Source organism: Mytilus californianus, unplaced genomic scaffold (genome assembly GCF_021869535.1).
Source record: "Mytilus californianus isolate M0D057914Y unplaced genomic scaffold, xbMytCali1.0.p SCAF_19, whole genome shotgun sequence".
NCBI classification, from domain to species: domain Eukaryota; kingdom Metazoa; phylum Mollusca; class Bivalvia; order Mytilida; family Mytilidae; genus Mytilus; species Mytilus californianus.
In genome coordinates, this window is record NW_026262667.1 from 7,865,540 (window position 1) to 7,880,763 (window position 15,224).

Below are 15,224 nucleotides of genomic sequence, written 5' to 3' on the forward strand. Positions count from 1 at the left end.
GTTTCTCTCTATCTATTATAGTTTCCGTAATACACATAAAAATTGTAGTAATCTTCATTCAAGGACATTAACTCCTCAAAGGCGTCAACTAACAATTCAGGCTATGTTGATATATATAGATCTTGCCCAGTAGATTATATTGCATGTTACTAAATATTATAAAAATATATAAATTGAAAGGGCAATTACTCAAATAAGGAGTCATCTGACAATTTTGGTCAAAATGGACAGAAGGTAGATCTTGGAATATTTCAGTCCCCCAGATTTTCTTTATCAATAAAACTTTTCAATATAAAAGACAGTGCCTACATTTCACCCCTAAGTTCTTGTTTTAGCATTGGTGGCCAAGTTGGTTGGCAGATGATTCATCAGAAATATTTTTTAAACTACATTTATGGATACCTAAAGATGAGTGTGGCCAAGTTTGGTTCTAATTGACTTGTTAGTTTCAGAGGAAAAGATTTTTGTGAAAGTTAATGGGATGAAGACGAGCAACAGACACCAAGTGATGAGAAAAGCTCACATGGACATGGACCTTTGAACCAGGTGAGCTAGAAGAGCTTAAATGAATTAAAAGTTTTGACACAACAATTTAATAAATAATGAAACAATATTGCTAATCTGTGTATACAATAAAACTACAGTTAAAATACAAATAATACTACAATTTGAAAAGGTCTTATTTATGAACTGACTTTTTCTTCTGATCAAGAGGATTTCACATAATGAATCTTGAAGATAATGAATTAAATTGATTGCTTAAAGTAATTGACCTCCATCTGTTGTATCTTGAAAATCTGGGTTTTATACAGGAAAATCCAATATAAACATTCCAACTTTAAACAGTTATTACTATATCACAGTCCAGTAAATTGAAGATAAAAGATCAAGAGATTCATTTCATCAGTTTCCTGCAAATAAAAAAGACTTTTCTTAGTTGCAATAAAAACACATGAAAAATGTATACATAGTATTTTCACTATCAAATTTACATTAAATAATGAAAGGTCATAAATTTCAAATGAGTGATATCAGGTTATTAATCTTTTTTATATGAAGAAAACCTTTATCCCTCCATATTCTGTTCACAACAATTAATCTAAATAATATATTTAGCTGTTATAACAAAATGATAAGAGAATAATGCACATTTACAAAATATTTTTTCCCATTTATCCTTGATCTAAGTAGCAGATTCAAGTAAAAATATATTTTACCTTTGTTTAATAATACCAATAAATTTTAAAATATGACAACATAAATATCACAAAAACAAATGGTGGAAAAAAATCTGATAAAAGAAACATTCAGGTTGGCAAAACGTTTTTTAGAGCTTAACCTTGGTCTAGGAGTCATAAACATAAATTTGTCACCTATAAAGTAACTGTGGACAACATGATTTGTTTTTGCTGTTTGGTTGCTATGTCATTGACATATACCCCCCCCCCCCTTCTCCTTTTATTCACATAGTTTAAGATTACCACAGTTAAAACATTGATTACTCTTAACATACATCACATTACAAATTCATTTAACTTATTCCCAATTGCTAATCCGTATTGTAACCTGAAATCATGTTTACCTTAAGTTGATTTATATAAGAAAAATAAACACAAAAACAAAGTAATCAGTTACAAATTTAATAAAAATAAAATGCTCCGCAGGGTGCAGCTTGATACGACCGCAGAGGTCGAACCCTGAACAGTTGGGGCAAGTATGGACACAATATTCGAGCTTGATACAGCTCTGAATTTGGATTGTGATTAAATATTTGACACAGCATATGTTTCTGACACAGAATGAATGTGGTCTAAGAACTTAAAAATTTTAAATTGGACATTCACCTATTATGGTCCATTTCCAAAATCTAAATACATGGTTAGATTCAGCATATCAAAGAACCCCAAGAATTCAATTTTTGATGAAATCAAACAAAGTTTAATTTTGGACCCTTTTGACCTCAATGTGGACAAAGTTGATAACTGGGCCCAAAAATCAAAATACATGGTTAGATTCAGCATATCAAAGAACACCATATATTCAATTTTTGTTGAAATCAAACAAAGTTTGATTTTGGACCCCGATTTGGACCAACTTGAAAACTGGGCCCATAATCAAAAATCTAAATACATGTTTAGATTCAGCATATCAAAGAACCCTAAGAATTCAATTTTTGTTAAAATCAAACTTAGTTTAATTTTGGACCCTTTGGACCTTAATGTAGACCAATTTGAAAACGGAACCAAAAATTAAGAATCTAAATACACGGTTAGATTCGGCATATCAAAGAACCCCAATAATTCAATTTTTGATGAAATCAAACAAAGTTTAATTTTGGACCCTTTGGACCTCAATGTGGACCAATTTAAAAACGGGGCCCAATATCCAAAAACTTAATACACGGTTAGATTCAGCATATTAAAGAACCCCAAGAATTCAAGAATAAAACCCCATTGAAATTGGTCAAGAAATAAGCAATTTATACGAAGTATCTTCTTTTGCACAATACTGTGCAATTGAATATTTCTTGCTATTGCGCAATACTGCACAATTGACAATTTCTTGCTATTGCGCAATATTGTGCTATTGGATATTTCTTGCTATTGGGCAATGCTGTGCAATTGAAGATTTCTTGCTATTGCGCAATACTGTGCAATTGAAGATTTCTTGCTATTGTGCAATACTGTGCAATTGAAAATTTCTTGCTATTGCACAATACTTATTATATAATAATTTACACATCCTGTTTGGTGTGTATCTCCTACCATATCATTATTATTTGCTTTTAAATATAAATCAGAAATAAACAACTTAAAATGGAAAATTTTTAAATGAAAAAAAAAGGAAAAAAAAAAATTCCCCCCCCCCAAATTTTTTGAACCCCCTTATGATTCATCACCCCCAAACTCAATCCCAGCCTTCCCTTTGTGGTATGGTACCTTGCAGTACAATTTCAGAGAGATCCATACACTTGAACACAAGTTATTGTCTGGAAACTAGAAAAATGTGTTTTTTAGCCCCTTTTTGGCCCCCAATTCCTCAACATTTCGGGCAATTACCCCAAACTCAATTCCAGCTTTCCCTTTGTGATATGGAACCTTGTAGTACAATTTCAGAAATATCCAAACACTAACACACAAGTTATTGTCATGAAACTAGAAAAATGCTTGTTTTTTGCCCCTTTTTGGCCCCTAATTCCTAAAATTTTGAGACAATTACCCCCAAAATCAATCCCAGCATTCCCTGTGTGATATGAAACCTTGTGGTACAATTTCAGAGAGATCCATACACTTGAACAAAAGTAATTGTCTGGAAACTAGAAAAATGCTTATTTTTGGCCCCTTTTTGGCCCCTTATTCCTAAACGTTTCGGGCAATTACCCCCAAACTCAATTCCAGCTTTCCCTTTGTGATATGGAACCTTGTAGTACAATTTCAGAAAGATCCATACACTTTCACACAAGTAATTGTCATTAAACTAGAAAAATGCCTTTTTTGCCCCTTTTTTGGCCCCTAATTCCTAATATTTTGAGGCAATTACCCCAAAAATCAATCCCAGCATTCCCTTTGTGATATGGAACCTTGTGGTACAATGTCAGAGAGATCCATACACTAACACACAAGTTATGTCTGGAAGTTACAAAAATGCTTAATTTTGGCCCCTTTTTGGCCCCTAATTCCTTAACTGTTGATACCATAACCCCAAAATCAATCCCAACCTTCCTTTTGTGGTATTGAACCTTATGGTAAAATTTCATAGAGATCCATTCACTTAAACTAAAGTTAGAGTGCGAAAACCAACGTGTCTTCGGACGACGCCGGACGACAACGACGACGCCAACGTCATACCAATATACGACCGCAAAAATTTTTGCGGTCGTATAAAAATGACAACAATTTAAAATGCAACATTCACTGACAATGTGCAACTCACCACTTTAAACATTCAATCATACCAAGCTGCAAGCAACAAGTATTTGAACTTTAACTGTTAAGGTTCAATTTCAATAGTATGTCAAAGTTTCACTTAATTTTACAAAATCATCTTATAAAGAGTATGGCTGCATGAATGTCTTTTTCAGTAATATCAGTAACAGGTAAACAGCTGAACTATGAGTGTTTGCTATGCATATCTCCTTTATATTGGCCATTAAAATCCAATATCATCACAGAAGAGACATTAATTGTCGAAATACGCATCTGGTGCAGTAAAATTGGTACTGTTCATATTATTACCCTCAATTTGCTTTCTACTTTTACAGATTTTACAGATATTCAGTTTGTAGAGATGGATTCAAACTACAATTTGATAAAACCTTTAGAGTATGTACAGTAAATAAACATTATTTTTAAGCACATCAAAAGTCCTGTGATATCAATAAATAATCATCAAAGCATACTTGAGATATTGTAGAACTTTTTATGCCAGGTGTACAGTTACTGTACATCATAATACATCCATCCTTGAAAAGCATATTCAAACCGAGTGTAAAAATAACATTTTATCCCTTTTACTTATATTAAATTTGACTGATCTTAAACTTAACAATCTGACTTGAATTGATTTTTATATAATTTAGCAAAATATCATTGCATGAAGTTGCTAAGAACTATATTTTTTTGCATGAACTTTCAATGTTGTCAAAGATATGTGCCTTTAAATGGCAATATATCCTTCCTCTATAATGTTAAAATATGGATTTTTATACAGTACATAATTATTGAGACATTCATGTGTAAAATGTTCCAGATAAACTGACTTTGTACTGACACAAAGTGTGGTGAATATAATAGAAAAGAAAGGATAAGGGGTACATGTATGACTTATACTTCTGAATACACATTGATTACTTTGTAGAATTTGTGTATTATTACAAACAAATTAAAAGTGCTAAAATTAGTTAGAAGTTTGTTTGTAAAAAATTTTAAAAATATGGTAATAGATCTTCTGGTGGTAATACAAGTTATTGGGTAAAGGAGCTACCATTTGATTTTTATGGGGGGGCTAGCATGAAATTTGAAAAAAATAGGCAGGACAGGAGTTTTGAGTAAAAAAAAAGGCAGGATGAGATTATTTGCAAATAAAAAGGCAGGATGACAATTTATGTAAAAAAAAAAGTCAGGATAAACTAAAAAAAAAAGGCAGGACCGAATAGAGTGAAAAATAAAAAGGCAGGACCGAATAGAGGGAAAAATAAAAAGGCAGGACAAAATTTTTCATCCTAGCCCCCCCATAAAAATCAAATGGTAGCTCCCTATAGCTAAAGAGTATCTTTTTTTATGACACTTTATTAGTACATTTATCAGTGGCTTCACTTATGCTCTTAGTTACCCTCCAACTTTTAAATTTAATCTCCATCACCAGTAAAAAATATCTTGAAAAAATGTATGCTGCATTAAAAGTTCTCTGACTTACTAAAAAAGTTAAAATATCAATTAACAATTAACACAAGTCTAGTACAATCATGACAATTGTGAACATATTTTTTCCCATCTATCATGAATTCAATTATCACGTTTTTGGTGGTTATTTATTTTCTTTGCAGATTCAGTGTCTGATGGCATAACATTACATAAATCAGAGTTATTCAACAGATCATATTAGCTAGTTGTTTGGCCACTTAAAATGAGGTAGAAAAATCATTACATTAATAATATCGTTAACCTTTCTTTTTTTTTTATCTATCATAGTAACATTACATGAGACAAATTTTGATACACAGAAAGTAAATAGATATTTATTTATATGACTTATTTGTGCATAATTAATTTATTTTGGAAATTTACCCTGGAGTTATGTCCATGTTCAGTTTATTTCTGTGATCTTATATAAATTCACAATACAGACTAGCTCAAGAAGAGGTGATATTAACAAGATACATTACACATATTGCAATAAAATGTTTATCTGAATATATGTATTTTAATAGAATGTTCAAACATCACCCCTCTTTATCTAGAAAAATACAACTTTTTTATCGAAATATTCCATTACTTTATTTTACATTTAAATAAATGAAAACCCAGTAAAGCAGTTTTAGAAAGGGAATACCAAGCAATATGAGATTTCATATTTGCTTTCACAATACTAAACCTAGCAGCAATTTAAGAGTTCAATTTAAATAATGAAGAGGAGAAGTCAGAGAAAAATAGTGTTTTATTAAAAGACATATAAACATGAATATTATTCTAGCTGAGTGCAACTTGTGGAAAATCTGCAATTTATCTGCAATCTGAAAGCTAGAGGTGCTGTTATAAATGACAGAAGCTCCTAATAACCAAACGAGCATTTGTATGTAGTTTTAAATTAAGATTAACATGCTTATAACATCAATTTTCAATTTCATAGACAATTATCACTTAAAGGAAACATCAAAGTAAATATGAATTGTCTTGATCATAACGGCATTTCATTATTAGCAACAAAATGGAAATTTTTCCAAACAAATTTTTCCTAATGCTATTGAACTTAAAATCTAAACTTTTAAGCTCAGCAGATTATAGATTGGCTCATACAAAAAATTTAACTGCAAAATAGATTTAGAGATTGAAAGAATAATGAGATTTAATACAAATCTTTTTGAAATATGCATTGATATTCTATTCAATTAAAAGCATGTCATTCTTAAAGATCGCACATAAAATTCAATTAACAACAGGTTATTTTCGTTATCTAAAACACATATTTTCCGGAGAAAAGAAAACAATTATCAGATAACCTTAATCTTTTAATAAATATTTCAAATTCTAAGAAAAGTGAAAGAAAATTGTCTCCTTACCATATGTTTTGACTAAAACAAGACATGAAAGTATCTTAATTGGAAAATTAGCAGTAATATCATAAATCTTGCTGAGAGACACTTTGAAAGGTGACTTTTATAATTACTAATAAATAAAACAAAATACACATGTTATGTAAGTCATGGGAAAACAGCTTTAAAACAAAGTATTTGTGTATGACCTAAAACTACATACTTCATGCTCTTATGCAAGGATTTAATTGGTTGTTCAAGGCGTTTGTTACCAATATGACCGTTGTCATGGTTTTGTACTGTATAAATTTTTTGCTACATTTTCACTCCTAATTGAAAGGAAATAGTAACAAAACATATAATAACTAAATACAATCAAAACGTAAATCCTACAACGAACTTTGCTATGGTTACATTAATAGTTCTATATTAGTTTATATTCAAACTTCACAAAAGATGCATTTAATACCAATGTTTATTTCTTTTGTTTCTCCAACAATCTAAAAGTTAACAAAGTAAATTTACACTTTCTTGAAAAAAATAGATGGGGGAAAAATAAAACCATGACACAAACATATAATAGATTTTTTTTAAATCTAATAGCCTGAAAATAATTATGATATAATTTCTCTTCTTAAAACAAATCAACTTTTTTTTTAATCAATTTAATCACTCAGTTAAAGCACACAATGCATTAATATGGTGACTGTAGTGTTAAGAACAAAACACCAAGTAAATGCATTAATATGGTGACCGAAGTGTAAAGAACAAAACACCAAGTAAATGCATTAATATGGTGACTGCAGTGTAAAGAACAAAACACCAAGTAAATGCATTAATATGGTGACTGCAGTGTAAAGAACAAAACACCAAGTAAATGCATTAATATGGTGACTGCAGTGTAAAGAACAAAACACCAAGTAAATGCATTAATATGGTGACTGTAGTGTAAAGAACAAAACACCAAGTAAATGCATTAATATGGTGACTGCAGTGTAAAGAACAAAACACCAAGTAAATGCATTAATATGGTGACTGCAGTGTAAAGAACAAAACACCAAGTAAATGCATTAATATGGTGACTGTAGTATAAAGAACAAAACACCAAGTAAAATTTCTTATCAATCTTCAACATACACTTGTGTAAATAATACAAAGATGATCTATCTTTTCAAATCATTACCTTATAATACATTTAAAGCAGAATTACTACTTTTTACATTTGCCTATTGTTATGATGCTTAAAAACCTGTACTTGTGTATTATGTTAAGTTAAATTGTTTCAGATAACAATTTTCTGTAATTACTTTTTTTAATATTGATCGTAATTCTGATTTTTGTGATTAAAATGTGAGATTAGGTAATAAGTCTTTTACTTCAGTGTAAAGTCAGGCAATAGACCTGGATAATTCAGATATCACTGTCAGATAATTTTTCATGGTTCTACGCCCGAAAGCAAACAACTTTGTTTGTTAGTTTTTGAGGATAGTTGTCTCATTGGTAAAAATAAAATAGCTCCTTATTTTTTTAATTTCAAATCAATTGTAAATTAAGCAGTCAATATTCATATAATGTTTGACAAAACTGAGACCATTCAAGAATTTAAAACCAATTTTCTTGCAAATTCAAATTTTGCATTTTGACTAGTGGTATCTAATAAATTGGTGAAGTGACACAGTTTATTTCAGGTGCCTTAGATTATCATGAGTCCAATTCCGTTATTCTGGTTTCATTGAACCAATTGTGAGAAAACTGGTCCAAATCCTTTATCGTTTTGGATGAAACATGATACCTTTGTCAATCCATGTTAAGGAAACATCTTGACACATAACTGAAACTGGATCAACTTATTCTAGTTATAGAGATAGCTGACAAACTGGAGGACAAAGAATGATCCATTGACAGTCAAAATTTTATAAATAAACAAGTATTTACTTTTAGAAGACAATAAACCTATTCCATCAACGATGAATCATATTGTGTATCATTAGATTAGAACATTAGCATACTCATTTCACATTAAAAACCTGATATGGTTATAAATATCTTTCCTTTCTATCTTCCTATTTCTTGATTTACTTGCTTTTCTAAATCTTACTTAAATTATTTTTATCAAATAACACTAGTTCTTACAACAATGCCTGATTTGCAATTGATCCAGGTATGCTGAGATATTTTTACAAAATCAATTTGCATTTTTAGCAAGGTTGCACCAAATTAAAACTTGTCAGTTCAGACATTTTCCTTGTTAAATTGTACATTGTATTATTTTTAATTTAAACCAGTATTTCCTTACCAACTTCTAGCTTTAGGTTTGATATCATCTACAATAGCCTGTACAACCTCTAGTGTTGTTGCCTGTCCTCCCAAGTCTGGTGTATGGATCTACAAAACAAAGATTCTTCAATAACTTATACTTATATGTATATATTAAAAGTAAATTCAGAGAGTTTTATTGTGATTGTTGAACAATAGACACAAGTTTGAGATTAATCATCATGATCATTGTGTTTTCATGATTAATCATCATGATCATTGTGTTTTCATGATTAATCATCATGATCATTGTGTTTTCAGGAAAGTGCTGCATACAAACAATGTTATCAAAATATAAAACGCTAGTTTTTATTTAAAAAAAACCAATAAATTTTTGCAATAATAAAAACATTGCAGAATAGACTGTTTTCAGAATGTATTGCTCACCTGACTGATGAAATTTCCCATAAGATTGAATGACACAATATGCTCAATTTTTCATGATGAAAACAAAATGATGTTAAAGAAAATATTAAATGAAATGGTACTTACCTTCTTTTCACATAAAACATCCATAACAGAGTCTCTTATCAAAGTTGCATGTTCATATTGTCTGTGAATAAAATATATGTTAAAGTAAACTTTCATATAAAATATATGTTAAAGTAAAATTGTATATAAAATATATGTTAAAGTAAAATTGTATATAAAATATATGTTAAAGTGAAATTGTATATAAAATATATGTTAAAGTAAAATTGTAAATAAAATATATGTTAAAGTAAAATTGTAAATAAAATATATGTTAAAGTAAAATTGTATATAAAATATATGTTAAAGTAAAATTGTATATAAAATATATGTTAAAGTAAAATTGTATATAAAATATATGTTAAAGTAAAATTGTACATAAAATATATGTTAAAGTAAAATTGTATATAAAATATATGTTAAAGTAAAATTGTAAATAAAATATTTGTTACAGTAAAATCTTGCTAAATTTCAACTTCGGTAAAACAGTAACTTTCTCTTAACAGGACATGCAATGAATATTATCTAGGGTAGTAATTAAACCTTCAGTCAGATTTGAAATCACTTAGAATTAGAATTACTTTGCTGCTATCTTAGTACACTAACATATATGTAATATTTAATCACTACTAATTTGAAGATTATTTTTGGTCTTTCATATTTCCCTGTAACAAAATATAGAAAACAAGGCCAAAACAAAAATACTGTTTGTTTGCCCAAACAGGTCTAACCCAACATTTTTTACAACAATTTTGTGACCTTGATCGTCGATCAAGCCAGGAAAACTCAAGCAACCATTTGTAAATAATTTGTTTTCAACTTCCAGAATGATGGACAAATGAAAGGACAGAAAGAGGGAAAAATAACCAACTATATGCTCCCCAATTTTTTTTTGCTGGTATAATAGTGTTTCATAACAAACATTAACTTTTGTTACAAACTGGCTTATAAATAAATAATAGTGCTTTTAATACAAGCTACCCTCATAAACATGATAAAAAGACATATTGGCAGCCAATATCAAATATTATGTCCATAATATATAAATAAACATACCCTAAATAATCTAACATGTCACATGCTGCTAGTAACAACCCTGATGGATTGGCTATGTTCTTTCCTTTCAAAGATCTTCCTGAATTCCTTGTTCCCTGTATACAACATTATACTTTTAAGAACACATCATATAAATTTAGATTCCAGAATATAAATTTTACACTTTTCCCATCACACAACTTTTTTTAAAGAATTACCTCCCTGTAGGACAGATTCAAACTGAACATTTTTTTCCTTCAATTTTTTATCTGAATTACCTGAAAGTATCCAATTTGAGAATATTAAAGAATTAGAAAAAATTGAGTAGAACTGTTCTTTCATTGCCCCCCTCCCCCTGAAAAATGGAAAATGGAAACTAGACATTAGCTGTTTATGTTTGAGTGTAAAAGTTCTCAAAATTCTGATTGTACCTAAATCTAAAAACTTACTAATTCAAATACTGCATAGTCTTCACCCAGATTCATACCCGGCACAACTCCTGGTCCACCAACTAAACCTGCTGCTATGTTACTCAGGATATTACCATATAAATTAGGCATCACTAACACATCAAATTGCTGGGGTCTAGATACCATCTGAAATCAATCAACAGATTTAAATATTTCCATGACTACTGAAGTAATAAGGATATAAATTGTTTAAAACCAATCATCAAATGTCAGTGGTCTCAATAGTTGGATACTACCTATGATGCATCTTTTTCTTTTTTTAAATAAATGCATATATTTGGTTTTTCATTTTCTGGTGATATTTCTTTTGGTGGATAGATTGGTGTTTAACGTCCAGTGGAAAATATAACATCCATATCAGGACAAGAACATATTAATGTGAACTGAATATAAATCCTACTTCAAACAAGCACGCTACCACCAGACCAACAAGGCAATTCTTTTTTTAATAGAACTTGAAAAGTAGTTTTTATCAGATTAACTTATATATCATAGTGGATCTAGAAGACATGACTCTTTTTAAAAAGAAAAGTATACCTGCATACTAGCATTATCTATGATCATATCATTAAACTCTATATCTGGATATAAACAAGCAACTTTTCTGCAGCTTTCTAAAAATAAACCGTCTCCAAGTTTCCTGCAAAACAAAAGAATGGTAAAAGAAAAAAATGTTTTATAGCTATAAATATTAAACTTTCAACTGACTTATATCTAAATTTCAAGTATGATCATTCTGATATTTAGAACACTATACTCTTGAAAATGACTTTGTATGTAAATGGTCATACATAAACTACCTCTGTACAGAAAATCAGATCAGTTCTAAAAGTTTAAAATAAGCACTTGCAATCTTTAATTCATACAAGTGATCATCTAAAAACAAAAGTATTTTCATATTTAGCATGCAAACATAATTTTTCTCTGGATCATTTTGGTATATCTAACATGGGTTCTTTAAATTCATTTAAATTTGTCAGTTTTTTAATTGATACTGAAACAAAATTTGTTTTTGTGACTGTGCCAAAATCTAGCATCAAAATTTAAAAAAAAATTAATAATACTCAAAACCAACTTGTGTGTAATTAAAGATTATATACTTCTCTGTAACAACTTACATTATATTAGCCTTATGAATAGCTGTAACTTTCTTTCGTCCGTGTCTTTTAGCAAAATCAAAAGCATATTTGGCTATTTTTGTTGACTTTTCTGATGTGATTATTTTCAAACTTTCTACCACTCCTGGGACATTCTAAAAATAAATAACACATTATATATAGTAACAAAAATGCTGGAAATAGGTTGTAATTAGGCTTCTTATTGTCACAACTATAATTCTAAAATGATTAAGCGTTAGCTATAATCTCATTTAGTTATAAGGCGTCATCATCCATCAAGTGTAACAACCATACCGTAAGACATATTTGATTGAAGATATCTTTTCCAGTAAAAGTGATATGATTTGAATACTTTTTTTATAAGACTGTTGATCATATTGAACTATGCAATAAGATCACTTTTCTGGTCTTATATATACAGTAATATTGTACTAAAAGCGCAGAAATCACTATGTGATCCTTGTAAACTCATCGAACCTTTAAACAAACTTAATAGTAATGGTTATCTTATTAATGTTGTAATAAGATCTTTGAATATTGTTTACATCGGCACTAACATCAATTTTGTCATCAACAAATTAAAACATAACTAAATTTGTATTCTTTTCGATTGGTTTTTGGGATGTATAAATACACATCCACATTAATTTTCTATTTAGAGATTGCTTTATTTATAAATAACATTATACATATTTATTATAAGGTTAAATCCTAACGATCCTACTGCCTTTCGATACTTTTATTTTGGCATTGCACAAGTCATGTCTTCTTGACTGTCCATGGTGTTAAAACACTAAATACCTGGGATGTGTTTTTATTGATTTTAGTCTCTGATACATGATTTTTTTATTGTTAATTGTTTTTGGCTTTTAACTAGCTTTCAGTAACTGCGAGTACTGTCAAATCGTACTTTGTTGTTAATTTAACCTGTTGACACAATTTGTAATGCATTTCTGTAATTCAATTTTTTACTTATTTTGTGTTATAACTCATCTCACTATTTTTAATATGTACCACCTTTGATAAGTATTTAGTATGACGATAAATTTTCACTTCTGTACTCGTACTCTGAACAACAAATTTATTTGTAAAAAATGTTTACTTCCGTACTCCTAACGTTGTGTACGTTGTTTTATTACTGTAACGTCTATGATATATAGGCACCTACGTTTTAATATTATATTTATGTGTCATAGATCAAACTTATTCATTCAGTGTATGATTACTTGTTTTTGTTTAAATGTCTTTTTGATCGAGTTAAGCCATTTCAATTGCTATTTTATAGTGTGTCTTTTTATGTTGTAATGTTACACAACTGTCTCAGGTTAGGGTGAAGGTTGGCACCTGTTAAAACGTTTAAACCTGCTGCATTTGTTTGCACCTGTCCTAAGTCAGGAACCTGATGTTCAGTGGTTGTCGTTTGTTGATGCGGTTTATATGTGTTTCTCATTTCTTTTTTTTATATAGATTAGACCGTTGGTTTTCCTGTTTGAATTGTTTTACACTAGTCATTTTGGGGCCCTCTATAGCTTGTTGTTCGGTTTGAGCCAAGGCTCCGTGTTGAAGGCCGTGCTTTGACCTATAATTGTTAACTTTTTATATACATTGTGACCTGGACGAAGAGTTGTCTCATTGGCACTCATTATACTCATACCACATCTTCTTATTTATATTATATGCCAAATTGTAGATTGTTTTGACATAAGGACAGAATTTGTTGCATTGAAATGGCCAGACCATACTAAATATAAAATTATAAAAATTAAATAAATGAAGAATGTGTCTGAGGACACAAATAACCCCGTTCAAATTTTGCAATTTTCCAAGTTAAAAAGGGACATAACTCTAGAACGGTAAATGACTTACAACCCAAATTTGAACTCCATCTGTGTGTTGTGGTTCTTAGCATTGTGTGTGAGTTTTCATTGCATTAGGCAAAGTTAGAGAGTGGAAACCAAAATGGGACGAACAGACGATCAAGGGTAATGCTTAATGCCCCTGTTGCCTACGGCGAGGGCATAAATATTTCCAACTGTAATAAACTATAATTATATATGATTTCAATTTTATCCTCTGAAATCCTATTGTTCTAAGATTCAATAAAATGCTCCATGGTGCCCAGCTTGATACAACCGCAGAGGTTGAACCCTGAACAGTTGGGACAAGTATGGACACTACATTCAAGCTTGATACAGCTCTGAATATGGATTGTGATTAAATATTTTACACAGCATAGGTTTCTGTCACAGAATGAATGTGTTCAAAGAACTGAAAAACTTAAAATGGAACTTTTACCTATTATGGTCCATTATCAAAAATCTAAATATACAGTTAGATTCAGCATATCCAAGTACACCAAGAATTTAATTTATCTATTTATTAATGGACAATATTAGCTAAGTTTTTCAAATGCTCCATGAAGGAATTTAGTTTAAGCTGTAATTGGTAGGAAACCTTTTATCAAATTAATCAATATTTTTTTGATGTTTGAATATTGCTATAAGTGCAGATAGATGTGTATGGTAGTTGAGGTTTATTTGTCATCAGGTAATGATTGAAGTTTTTAAACATATTGTGACTTTGGGTGAGGGGAAAGGGGAGGGAATTCATTTTTCTTGACATTGTTAAACTGTTAGCAATTAGAAATTAATATTGATAATTTAGCAATTTTAGGAGTGAATGATGTAGTCGATATGAAAAGTAGAATAAGTTTATATCTAAGTTAAAAGGACAATAGAATTATATTATAATGAACTTAAGATTTTTTTATTTTTTTTGCAAAATAGGATAATAATATGGGATAAAATTGTGGCATGCAATTGGGCATGAATTAATATTATTACATTACATTATTGTTGTGTGTTTTAGAGTGGATTATCATTAAATTGTGGTTTTAGTTATTTCCCTTTGAACAGAAATGTCAATATGGAGGAAATAGTTTTTAAGTATATGTGCGAGAGGTCAAATCATTATTGAAGTGGATTGATATATTTGAATGAGTAAACGTGCAGTAGATAATTGATGTGATGCTATGGAGGAGGTAAATTTTCATTGTTTATTGGT

The 15,224-nt window shown here is 29.8% G+C and overlaps 1 protein-coding gene across 4 annotated transcripts in view; it reads right to left on the bottom strand.

Moving 5' to 3' along the window:
- Positions 1-577: 577 nt before the first annotated feature.
- The window catches only part of LOC127727197 (isocitrate dehydrogenase [NAD] subunit gamma, mitochondrial-like), a 28,194-nt gene continuing 13,547 nt past the window's right edge, over positions 578-15,224 (bottom strand). The window contains exons 7-14 of one of the 4 annotated variants that reach the window (XM_052234648.1): positions 12,162-12,295; positions 11,581-11,683; positions 11,023-11,169; positions 10,595-10,689; positions 9,560-9,620; positions 9,048-9,136; positions 3,934-3,959; positions 578-911 (exon numbers count right to left, since the gene is read on the bottom strand). In XM_052234648.1, the coding sequence (XP_052090608.1) occupies positions 3,950-3,959; positions 9,048-9,136; positions 9,560-9,620; positions 10,595-10,689; positions 11,023-11,169; positions 11,581-11,683; positions 12,162-12,295 (639 nt within the window). In that variant the 3' untranslated portion in view covers positions 578-911; positions 3,934-3,949. Of the gene's footprint in view, positions 912-3,933; positions 3,960-7,023; positions 7,081-7,220; positions 7,252-9,047; positions 9,137-9,559; positions 9,621-10,594; positions 10,690-11,022; positions 11,170-11,580; positions 11,684-12,161; positions 12,296-15,224 lie in introns of all 4 variants that reach the window. The other 3 variants (XM_052234646.1, XM_052234649.1, XM_052234647.1) reach the window with 3 other exon arrangements.